The 13,217-nt window shown below is 35.9% G+C and overlaps 1 protein-coding gene across 2 annotated transcripts in view; it reads right to left on the bottom strand.

Annotated features, from left to right (window-relative positions):
• Positions 1–13,217, bottom strand: part of POLA1 (DNA polymerase alpha 1, catalytic subunit) — a 289,248-nt gene that overhangs the window by 138,211 nt on the left and 137,820 nt on the right. For both annotated transcript variants that reach the window (XM_012784581.3, XM_075999456.1), the window contains exons 33-34: positions 10,434–10,612; positions 8,603–8,734 (exon numbers count right to left, since the gene is read on the bottom strand). In XM_012784581.3, coding sequence (XP_012640035.2) covers positions 8,603–8,734; positions 10,434–10,612 — 311 coding nt within the window. The remainder of the gene's footprint in view (positions 1–8,602; positions 8,735–10,433; positions 10,613–13,217) is intronic.

Genomic DNA, 13,217 nt, shown 5'->3' with positions numbered 1-13,217 from the left:
TACACTGCTGGTGGGACTGCAAACTAGTTCAACCTCTGTGGAAAGCAATTTGGAGATACCTTAAAGCGATACAAGTGAATCTACCATTTGATCCAGCAATCCCATTACTGGGCATCTACCCAAAAGATCCAATGACACTCTACAAAAAAGACACCTGCACTCGAATGTTTATAGCAGCACAATTCATAATTGCAAGGCTGTGGAAGCAGCCCAAGTGCCCATCAATCCAAGAATGGATTAATAAAATGTGGTATATGTATACCATGGAGTACTATTCAGCTCTAAGAAATAACGGTGATATAGCACATCTTATATTTTCCTGGTTAGAGCTGGAACCCATACTACTAAGTGAAGTATCCCAAGAAAGGAAAAACAAGAACCACATATACTCACCAGCAAACTGGTATTAAATGAGCAGCACCTAAGTGGACACATAGGTACTACAGTAATAGGGTATTGGGCAGGGGGCGGGGGGTGGGTATATACATACATAATGAGTGAGATGTGCACCGTCTGGGGGATGGTCATGCTGGAGACTCAGACTTGTGGGGGGAGGGGGGAAAGGGCATTTATTGAAACCTTAAAATCTGTACCCCCATCATATGCCGAAAGAAAAAAAAATAGTATTTTTGAAAACCAGGCTTTGAGAATTTTTCTATGGTGCCTTGGAAAGCCAGCGGAATTAACCTCCTCCTGAACAGAAATAGGGTTATTCTGTTTAAGGCAAGACTAAGCTAGACAGGACCATCTGGAAATTCCTATCTATAACTATCTGCAAAGGACTGATTTCCACATATGAACCATAATGTACACTCTCTGGGCAAAGCAAATATGAAAGACAGCCATTGCCTGGGGTGTTCTCCTCCCATCTCTTGTTGACACATGCAACAGAGAACTGATAGTTCTGTTTTGCTCCTTGAAGTCAAGAAGGTCAATAGTGTGAAAATCTCACTTTTGAGAGGTTAAATGAAATCTGTTCTGGTTCAATTTCTTACTCTACCACAAGATAGTAGCTCTAGATGACTGGAGTTAGACCTGAAGTTGAGTTTTTCCTAAAAACACAAGGTTATAGAAATCAAACTGAAGAAAGGAATTCTGTTTTGGCACAAGCAGTTTTTTTGTTTTTACCCACCTGTTTTCAGATATTTGAAAACTCCTATGACATTTCCTCAGCATTTCAAAAAGTCTCCAATTGTCCTTTCAGAGGAGGCAAACCATATCAGAAGTTGTTGAAACCCCACGTTCAACACACGTGCTTCCCTGCAGTGGCTAAGCTAGTCCATTGCTGGGTGGCTATAATCAGCCTGTGGGCTGATGCTTCAGTCAGCCTTGTGACCTAGCCCAGCTTATAATGCTAATGCCCTGGGCTCTTGATCCATCCTATTGTAAGAATGACTGCAATCAATATGGTGAGCAACTTGATATCCATAACCGACTATCTTCCTAGTTAATTAAAGGCAGAATTCAGTACTAGGATCACCAAATCAGTCTTGTTGCTGCGAGAGTATGTATGAGCTGGGAGAGTCACTTGACAGCACCAACCTCTAAGAATATTGTGAACTCATTCAATAAAATTTACTGAGCACCTACCAGATTAGGCACAATATTGGGTCCAGGGCCTTGAAGGAGTTATAGCCTAGTGTCCTTTCTCAAGGCTGACTTTGAGACTCTATTGATCAACGCAGAAAAGGAAATTCCCATATTGGCAAACTGAAGAGAGGGCCAAGAGGAAGCACAGCACACGGTATGATACTGTTCTGAATGGATGGGAGAGGGACAGCAGCAAAGACAAAAGCTTCCAGATGGACACCTCAGAAAGACAGGGGCAGCAAGGCCCTAGCTGAGTTCTGAATTTCTGGCAGTTCTGAGCACACAAAGGAACACAACCAAGTCATGTTCATTCACCATGTCTCAGATTGAAACAATGATCATTAATAATGAGCTCTCTCTATGCCCCTTCTCAGCACTTTAAGTGCATTATCCCATATAGCCCTCATTAAAACCATATGGGGCAGGTACTATTATTTACTGTCATTTCATAGGCTAGGAAACTGTGGCTTGGACAAGTTCAGTAACTAGCTCAAGGTACAGAGTTGTAAGAGACTAGACAGTGACTCTGACCTAGAGGTTTGAGTACAAAACCAGAGACTGTGAGGCTAGCACTGGCTGGTCTGATAATGATAGAATCCAGTGCTAAGCTTTTAGAATGCAGAGAAAGGAAAGGCAAGGGCTGTGGTTATAAATGCCTCTTTCTCTTAGGAAGGTGGATAATCATACGTGGGGAATGATACGGATAAAGGACAGACTACGGCCCAAGCTGAGATCTAGATCTCATTGGTGGCTCTGGGGTCGGTCCTCAATAGACAACACTGTTCTCTGTCATCTGGGCACCTCAAAATTTGATGTGGGTCCCATGTTAACTCCCTAGGATCATGCTCTAGTTCTGAGCCTTCTCGAACAGGCTCCATGCCATAAGGTTATGATTAAATGAAATCAAAGATAAAGAGGTGATCTGATATAGAAGATATAAGTAAATGTTGGTTAAAGGATAAAAGTGAGGTAGCATAAAAGGCTGTATCTGATTCTATTTGCTTATTAAACCTCATTTATAACAGGTAATATACCACAATAAGCTGATTGTACAGAATACATAGTTTGCATGTTCTAGGGGACTGGATTTCACCTGTTATTCACTTAGATTTGTACAATAATAAATTTACTTACAATGAGATTCTACTCCAACCATCACCAAATCCCTTGTTTCTTTAGTTTTTCTGTGAGAACACACCATGGCATAGCAGTAAAATGTTATACCTGACTCAAAATTAGCTTGTTTGACCTACATACCTAAGAAAAATCAGCCATTCACTAATAAAAACATACCAACACTCCCTCAGTGGTCCCTGGTATGAGAATACCAAATATAAAAAATGCAATTGGTGTCCCTGGTGTTCATTTATACTTAGCTTCCCAATCAAATGGTGTGAAGCAAAAAGAAATACTAATTCTCAGTATGTTCTTTTTGTTTTGTTTTAATAAGATTTAGGATGAGTTCTATGGATTATCCTTCTTCAAGCACTGTTGGGCAGCATGGATTGGGCCGCTTGTGATGCTGAATGGGTAGGATGGATATCTATTGCTTCTTTGCATGCTTTTTGTACCACTTATAATTATGCTGTTAGAGTCTTTACAAAAAAGAAACCAAATTTATTCTTTTTAAATGTCTAAATATAAATGCAGAGGCACAGAAATAAACAATAATTCCAAAAGTGCTTAGAGTTTAAACTATTTTGAACTAATATACCTGTGATACTACTGCATATTGCAACCTATAACCTAAAAACTATCAGCCCACATCACCACAGGTAAGAAATGAGAAATTTTGAGGGTTATTGAACACTGAATATTTGCAGAACAGTAGAGAGTTGCTGAACACCAAAACTCACAGATCCACCTGCACAATATGCCGTTAGTGATTTACGTGGGTGTGGGTATGGGCACAGAGGCAATAGAGATAGAGTGGGAGGCTGCTTCATCTCTAATTTATCAGGTTTATTTATTTAGTTTTGTGCATTCCTAATGAAATTACCCTTCTTCAGGCACTGATGGCACCATGGATGGCGCTTGCCTTTGATGCTAAATGAGTATTTTTGTGGAACAGATATTTTAACCAACATTTCACTCTGCCCTCATTGCATTTTTGATACAAGGCAGCTCTGGTTTAACAATTCAATCTCTGGCTTAACGTTATGCTTAGCGGTCATTAATTTTTTCTTTGAGGAATGCATATCCATTTCAAAATTAACAAGGTTTTTTTATTTAATTTGCAAAGCTTGAAAAAAGAAGCTTAGTACGGATTCTTCACACACTACAAAACATCCTGCTCTACTTCTGGATGTGTGGCCTTTCCAGAGGAACTCACAGCCAACACACCAAGGCTCAGTATCATTGGACGAATGCTCCCTTCTCATCTAGGAGCTCGCACATGTGTGCATAAGAAAATCTTTGCATCATGAGGCAACATACACTGGACATTATCTTTTAAATTTCTCATAAAAGTGGGCCCCAAAGAGATTTTTAAAAATGTGGCTTATGCCATAATTGATATACTAAGAAATAAAAGAGAAAAATATAAGAAGAAAGCAGGAACGAGAGAGTAACGAAGCTTAGCATCCTCTTTCTTTGCCATATTATGTAGTTAGAGATAGACTCCTCTATCAGGACAACAAAAGTACATTTAGGCAGGGTGCTATTTTGCATCATGATGATATTTCTGGTCAATGCCTCTTTGCTTGATACTTGGTTTGGGGAGAAAACAAATTAAGGCTACTGAGTTGGGGACAGGCATATATTGAAACCCACAGTAATCAGTGATGTAAAATATAGAGGGAAGAGTAGCAAACAGCTTCATTTGTCAGTGCTTTCATGACCTTAAAATATTGTGAAATTTTGTGTTAACCTGGGAAAAATCTTCTGCCAATATGACAGCAGCACAAAAAAAGAACTTAAGGAAAAAAATCACAAAGTATAACCTTTATATATAGGTTCCTTTGGTTACCAAACATTAAGATGCACACACTTCTGAGAGCAAGGGGCTGTGGCAGAGATCACAGATGAAACATAGAAGAAAGCACAGCCCCTTGTCCTTAAAAAGCTTAATTTGAGAAAATTCTGAGATTATAAAACCTATAGCAACTGTCTTAAGTAATTCGACCACCAATTTCTGGCCCTAGCAACTGTCACAAGGGTTATCATATGCATGGTACTGACTAGATGTTTATCTATTAATTCTTTTAGATGGAGGGCCAGCCCCATCAAGGGCCAGCAATATCTTGATGCTTAAAAATTATAGTTAAAATACTGCAAGTAACGTTCCTTTACAAGTAGCTAGAAACACTAGAAAGCTAGTGAGGAATACACTTTGCTCCATTTGAACACTTATGTAAAACTTGCATAAGCTATCAGTAAGAATATGGGAATATATTTGAGTTGACTATCACCATTGCATCTTCCAGAGGCTCCACCTTTAATGGCTCTTTAAGTATTAAAATGAGGGTTTAATGTACATTATAACTAACAGTACTTGAGATGAAAGTAAATGACCCACCACCCCCTCCCAGGTACCAAGAGGGGTCAGATTTCCCATTTATCAGCAAGTCATCAGAATAGGCCAGCATCTCAATCTCAGACTCTTCTGTGGCTGCTTCTTGGATGGCTGAGGGGAACACTTCAAAAATGAACCAGCTAAACAAACTTCCCAGCAGCACTTGACAGAGCTACACCTATTCTTCCCATTTCCAAAGCAGTGGAGAATTAATTACCAGTTCTATGGATCTATTGTAAGTATAATAGACTAAAGAGCTATCACAGACACATTTATTGTAAAAGCACAATCCCAAGAGTGTCTAGTGGAGGGCCAAAACGATTAACACAAATGCTTTGTCAGATCAAAGATAAAACCTGCACCGCCCAATTGAGGAATGAATTAGAACAGTGGGTTATCTTTCAAATTAACCAGGGCAGTTAGTGAGGAAAATTTCATGAAAGTGTAATTCTTAGCCTTTGTGAATCCACACAGCAGGCATTCTGCCAGCTGACAAGATGATGAAATTTTCATGCTTAAAAAAAGCCCTCTTCATTTCCCAATTTAGATTAGCTAGTGTTTCTCTCCCTTTTGTGTGTGTGTGTCTATTTGCTCTTCTGGAGCAGAATTTAAGGGGAGGGGGAACACATATCAATTTTTCACTGTAAAATTGAGTCTTTCAAAAACATCTCTAAAAGCTTAGAGATATAGTCTTTAAGCTGCCTTTTTACGACTTTCAAAAAAATACCAGTTCAATTTTAACTTTGTACAAGGGAACCAACAAGGACTAGGGCATGAAATCAACTTTGAATTAAGGTTCTCTCTGTGCTTCCTCAAAGTCTTTCAACATTTCATCAAATCTTGGGATAAAGTACAGAGCTGTCTTCCTCCTAAATGAATTAATATATAACTTAAAATATCCTTGCTCAGTGCTTTTGTATTTCTACGTATATCAAGATTTAAATGTTCTAAGAAATAAGAATTCAAGGGATACAATCATTGCTATATGATGAGGGGGGGAAAAAAAACATCTCTCCTATAAAGAAGTCGATATTAAAACATCGTAATGTGATACAGATTAATTCCCAGATACATAAACTTTTAGAAATATGTTATATCATATTTATTCAGTCTGTACTATTCATGACAGAAGATAACAGAATATGTGATGCATTTTTCCAAATTTAAAATAATTTAGAAGTATACTTTGTTATCTCAAACTTTGTCCCTTTTTTCTTGACAACCTGATTTCTTAGTGATATAGAACTATCTTCCTTGGCAGGTTAGAGTGTTTGGTCAAGTACCATATTCTACTCATTTTCCTAAAGTTCCTTCCCCTGCAGTGATTCTAAGACAAAAAAAAAAAAAAACAATAACCTGAGACTCTTGCCCTTAGTCCACAAACAAGTTTTATGTCTACTGGGTAGTATTTTTTAAGTTGCAAATTAGGAGAAAACCATTTTGGTAATTAATTTCAGAGAATAGTCACTTAACCTCAGTACTTACTATCAATATCCTTGCCTCTAGTACAACTTGGTGTGTTAGTCTCCAGTTGGATTACCATCACTAGGATATATCACACTGAACTCTCATCAGTATCACTTGAGGCACAACAAAAGAAACTCAATGTCATATCTCTCTAGGATGAAACAGGATGGTCTCCCTAAAAATAGAACCCAGAGGTGCATGAGCTTTCTGTATAAAAGCTCTGATCTTGGAAATATTTGAAACATTTTTCAGCATGGGGCCATGAAAAGAATGGATTTCTTTCTTTCCCATTCAATTACATATGATTAAGATCAGAAAGTAGAGAAATAAGTTCCTAATTTTGATGACAGTCATATCAGTACTCAACCTCAGGAGTGACATTTGGCTATTCTGATTAGAAATCTGTCAGAAAAGTCAATCGAGTGGGCAGTTAACTACAGAAAAACTGTTACTTGCTGTTAGTGAGATGGCTGGTGGACAAGGCAAGTAAAGCAAATGCTCTAGAATCCTTACATTAAATATCCAGATCCTTAAAGTAGGTTATTTAGCTTGAAAAATACTTATACAACCACTACCACTAACACCACCATAACACACACACAAAATGTTAGAAATCAATCTTTCAGTTAGGGCATATTTTTAACTATACAGAAGATCATTTTTCTGTGTATTCTCAACTTAGTCAAAACAGACTGTTTCTTCTTATAGAAGGAAATTGATGAGTTTCTTCTAATATTAACATTTCCATGGTGAAGATTTTGATAGACTAAACACAGAGAGAAAACTCAGAATTCTTCCCAAGAGTCAAGAATCATACTCTGCTCAATGAGGCCTATAAATGAAAAGCTGAATAGTTTCGATTTGGGCTCTTCATGCTAAATAAAGGCCTAACGTTTCATGTGCTGTATGTTTCATCTACGGCGGAATGTGACCCCACAGATAACCTTTATTCCGATCCAACTGTTCATTGAGTACAGCACAGGATTATTTGCTAAAATGTTTCAGATTATCCCAAAATGTAGTCATAATTATTTTTAAAAAATCTTCAGACAAACTTACTTTCTTTTTTGACAAATATAAATTATTCTACACCAGAATCATACTACTGGAACTCTGTGTTTTCACTCTTCATCCTAACATATAAGGAGAAAGTATAGAATGATATTGAGAAAATTCATGGGCCTTACCTAATATAATCTTAGCATTTTTTTTTAAAGAAATGTCTTGCCCATGTAGTTTCTTTAAAGAAGTTACAGTGAAGTTTCAAGTAACAGAAAATTTGTTCAGATGACAAATGACATAATGAAACACTAAGAAAAATCAAATGGGAAATGTGGGTTTTTAAAAAATATTTTATTTTAATTTTCAAAGAGAAAAAACCTCATTCATATGTTAAAAAACAAAACAAAAACTTTGAATAAAAGCTTTCTTTCTAATGAAGACAAATCATTCACTATTCTGGCATTTTTACTATATATTTATAAAAATTAGACATTCTCTTTAAAATGCCAGTCAAAGTGCATTTAAATTTAAAAGATGTTTATTTTGATTTCTTCACAAAACTAGGCTATGGAGTAGTTTAGACTGCCACATAAACACAAAGTATTACCTAGTGGGCAGTTTATTAAAATTGCCACACATGATTTTATGGCTCTACTTGCTGAAGATAGGCAATGTTGATTTTTTTCCCCTCCTCTGTCCAAAAATCTGAGTGACTAATTTAGTCTTATTCAGGTAACGATAAACTAAAACAGTTCCTGATTATATTCTCATTTTTTCTTAAAAACAAAATTTTCATTATTTAAAATACCGCTCATTAATGAAAGAGATGTAATGCCAGAGATAAAATCAAACCATTTGTCATGCTAATATGCCAAAATTACATACTTTATCATATTCATATTAATAGCATTTCACCAAGAATTTTCTCCAAAGTCTTTTCAAAATTTTATAGTTTCATAAAAACAAATAAAGCAAGTACCAAACCTCAATAAGTTGCATATGAAAAAAAACCTCATCATGGATACTTACATCATAGTACTTTTTAATGAAACGTCTAATGTCCATGATCAATTTGTTGCTCAGCTGTACTGTAAAGGTCAGAGGTGAAGCCTTACAATTGACGTTACTGCAACGATACAAGCTGGGTTCCATGTCAGTCCCCTACAGAAGTCAGGACAGACAAGCACACAAAAGGTTATTGCGAGATTATAAAAGGGTTTTTGTGCTTAAAAACTGATGTGCTATCCTGGTGTAGTATATTTTTAATTAATTTTATTGGTGGGTTTTTAACCCTATTTTTCTCAACTACTTTCCTCCCCCAACCCCTTTAGTCACACATAACTTCCACTCTTTTGCCATCGTCATAATGGAGTACAAAGTCAAAGGGAATACCCTGAAATCACTGCTTTACATTCAATACATGACAGACTCTATGGATAAAATAATTTTCCCTCTGTAAATACAAGTGAAATCATGTTACTGGAAATAAACATCTTTCTTAGAGATATTGATCGAAATTTTAAATTTGCACTTATTCATTTCAAACTTGAAGATAAAGCAAGAGCTCTTATGACATTAGTTTGCTTTCATCTCATCAATTTAAGAATAAAGCCTAAAAATTAAAAGTGTTGCACCACAAAAGCAGTATCGCTTATTGACAGCTTAGCAAATATAAAATTTCTGCAATTTTTCCCAAAAAAATGAATTGTACAGGGGGAAGGGAGGCAGAAGAAGTAGAAATTTGAAAGACTTAATATTAGTAACTGGAGAAAACGTTTTGTTTTGTTTTGTTTTAAACAAAGACAAAGCAAATATAATATATAGGAAAACTGTTGGGGTTTCTGGAGCATTTGTTTTCCTTCTTGATACTTAAACATCTTGGTTTCCTGCTCCAATCTGGTACATAACCCTACCCGCCACGCTAAGCAATTCCAGGTGGAAGAGATTTTAGAGCTTGACATCGGCTCTTCCACAGTTAGCCCATCTGCAAGTCGTCAAGCCTCCATGCAATTAACTATCTTATTTACAGCTGTAATGAAGCAAAACTCAAGGATTTAGCAAGTATTGCTGATCTGTGTCTGCCTCTTCCTTGCACTTGCTTCCAAAGACTGCTTTGTTTTGATTCAAAAAAATGCAAAACATCTGCTGTTTGTCCAAATTAACTTAAAATAATTACTTTTAATTTAGATAAAGGATGTCTTTTCCTTCAGTTTCAAGGTTTTACACAGATCTGCTGCCTACTCGTTTGCCAATGGCTAGTACACGCATAACACTGCAGTGGAATCAAGTAAATTGGCTAAGTTTCAAATTCTGATCCAAGGTCAATGATACATTTTTTGGCAGTACTTCTTGAGAGGAATGTCTCTCTGTGACTTCTTAAATGTCTGATATGCAAAGACAGCAGAAAAGATAATAAGAGTACCTTTGTCAAAAAGGAGGTAAGTGGGATGTGTAAAGATAAACAAAAACTTTCCCAAAACACTTAGTTCCCATTAACTTGATTTAAGATAAAGGAAAATATTGCTCTAAGTCTTAATAAATGGGGGTTGGGAGTACGGAAATATAGGTTACTAATTAACGAATTACAATAAAAATACTTTAAGATAATTTAGAATTTTTAAGAGTTCCATTTAAAAACCAAGGTCAAGAACTGTAGGAAGCCAAAAACAATATTTAAGCACATTTAATTAAGAGTAAGCTGTGAAGGCAGAATTCATATGATGCTAAAATTCTTTAAAGACATGAAAGCAATGTGTGAGTGCATTTTTCCCCTTTCTTATATGCCCTATAGTAGGGGAGGAAGGCCTTTATACTAATTCACTCACAAAATGAAAGAAGGAAACAAAAAGAAACAACTAACCAAACCATCAAAGACATTATCATAAATATTCTCAGTTCCACATGTAGGGCATGGACATTTGAATCTTTCACAGTCCTTGTATCTCTCTTCATCAGTGAGCTGTGCTGGGCCACCAAGTGGAGCATCATTCTCTTCATCTTTATGATAATGATGAACTCTAAATTGGGCAGGGTCCAGTCCTATTAATGTAAAAGAAAAAACAAATTTAGAAAAGTATTTTTCCAAGAAATACCATATAGAAGAAACTGACACACGCATGCACAAAGATTTTAAATTCATGCACATACATATACAACCATTTGAACTCAAGATCACAGGTACAAATGACTTTGCTTTTTAAAAGAGATTACTTTATAAATAAAATAAGTAACTGCAACAATGCAACACAGAAATATGCCACTGGACATTTGGGCTTGGAAGTAACTACTTCTATCGGATGTTTTTATTATTTTCTTAAAGTTGCAGTGAAAAACCTCAAATAAATGTGTACTGTTATTAAGAAATGCTCTTATAATCAAAGCATCACCATTAAAACTGAGAATAAAATCAGAGAACAAAAATCCCATTAAAGAAAACAAGCTCACTGCCATTACAACTCCTTCAAGTGCAGATACAAATGCTAACCCTGATTTCAATGCAGTGGTCGATTTCATCTTGGCTCAATAGTTAACAGCATGTAGGTTGCAATCTAATTCAGTGGTTAAAATTCAGTAGCAGCATTTGAGACAAAAATGCAACATGGTTTTTTTTTTTTTTTTTTTTTTTTGGTGTTCAAAATTCAGAAATTTAAAATACGTGCAAAAACAATGAAGCTACAGGCCAAACTGTCCCCAACAATCCTGAAACCAAACATACCTTCCATATTTCAATCAAAACAATACAGGAAATCAATTGATGCATAGTTTATGCTATTTTGTTTCCACAAACTATTTAAAGGAAAGAAACATCTTTAGGTCAAGCAATTTAATTTACCCTTCGTCAAAACATACCTGTCAAAATTTACTATTTGAATTTATACTTAGGGATAATTACTCTATACTGTATCTTACAATATTTTCTTAAAAGCATCCCTTAGTGATCCCTAAAAGTCTAAGCCTTTGGAAATCTAAAGAAAACAATATTTTAGTACAAAGGTAAATAAGTAATATAAAACATCCACTGAGCAAAAAGTTCACAAACACCAAAAATATCTAAAAGTTGTTTTTAATCTATCAACAGCTGCATAGGTACATAGTCTGATAGATGCATTCAGAATTCAGTGACAAAATCCCAAATCTTATTTGGTCAGTTGTCAAGTCACATCTAGCAATTATAAAATACTTGAGGCAGACTCTTGCAAGGTGGAAAGGTGCCAAACAAAGAATAAAAATGAAATAGTCTCAATTTTCTCACCTGCAAAATGGAGGTGGCATCACTGATCATAACAGTTATGAAGTTTAAGTTGGAGAATATAGGACAAACTGAATTTAGTGGTGCCTACTGTGTGATAAGCATTCAATAAATGTCATTTGAATGAAAAAATAAAACAGTGAATGTATATCACTTAATCCAGACTATATATGTAGTCAGTCAAGATTATACATTAAGAAAAATATGAGAACATGCTCATGCTGCATATGAAGCTAATAGCTACTCTTTGTAAGAATTATTTCCTAAAGTTACAGTATATAGTAAAAACAAAGACACATTCAGAACAATTGCAAAAACTGTTCTTCGTTAGTGATATAAATTAGTGTAACACAGGTGACATGGATCCAAGATTCATTATACATTTTTCTTTCACAAGTTACCCAACCCCTAAGAGAAAGAGGAAATTAGTAAATTTTGTGGGAATATATACCCTCACATTTAAAGATAAGGAAGGGCTAAGGAAGTGAGTGAGAGAGACCATGGCCGTGAATGAGGCCATTTCTTCTCTGTAGTGAAGGGTAACTGTTGCTAATTCATTAAACTCAGTTGTGAATCCAACTGTATTCAGATAATGTCTTGCTTTATTTGCAATTATGAGAAAGCAGCTTCACCTTTTCTCTGACTGTATGATTATTAACCAATAATCATACTAACCAAAAAGTTAGGAAAAATAAGCAAAATTTTCCCTCAAGCTTCTTTCACAATCCAAAAATCAAGGAATAAAACAATGCTGGTGTACATATACAAAATTGGCTGGGCTGTAAAAAGGAACCAAGAGGGGCTGTTCTCTACCCCTCCCCACCAGCCACGGCTCACTTGGAGAACTGGAGTGCATGAAATTGCATGCCCTGGCCCAGGTCAGCCTGCCTCCTGAGTAAGCCAAAAGTGGACATGGACTATTTTGCTACTCATGGAGCAATGCCCAACTGGCCAAAACCTGTGAAAAAATATCAGGCCTTATGAAATATCTACTCTAAATGTCCATTTCCACCAACTCTTATCTTCCCATGGCAGTAACAAAGCCAACTGGCCCAGCTAATTACTTCAGATTTATTCCCAAGCTGAATTTTTTCCAGGGGAAGGGGCTTCAATCTCAGTACTTTCTTGGTAATAGTTCAATGCTAAATTTTAAAAATATAAAGGGAGAAGACACTATAATGACCTTAAAATATTAGGTATATAATGATCCTTGTACGAGTTACTTGAATAAAAAAACATCATCTAAAAAAGTGATTTTCTTGGGAGAGCAATTATGAGTTCAATAGGCAAGTCACAGAAGGCTAAAGTGTTTTAAGAAAACACATAATGCCATGTTTAAAAAATAAGGACCACTGCTGCTGCTATCTTTTTTGAAAAGGTGAAAATCCAGGCTTA

This window comes from Microcebus murinus, chromosome X (assembly GCF_040939455.1).
Source record: "Microcebus murinus isolate Inina chromosome X, M.murinus_Inina_mat1.0, whole genome shotgun sequence".
NCBI lineage: Eukaryota > Metazoa > Chordata > Mammalia > Primates > Cheirogaleidae > Microcebus > Microcebus murinus.
The sequence above is the reverse complement of the archived record's forward strand: the minus strand, read 5'-3'. Positions and strand labels throughout refer to the sequence as shown.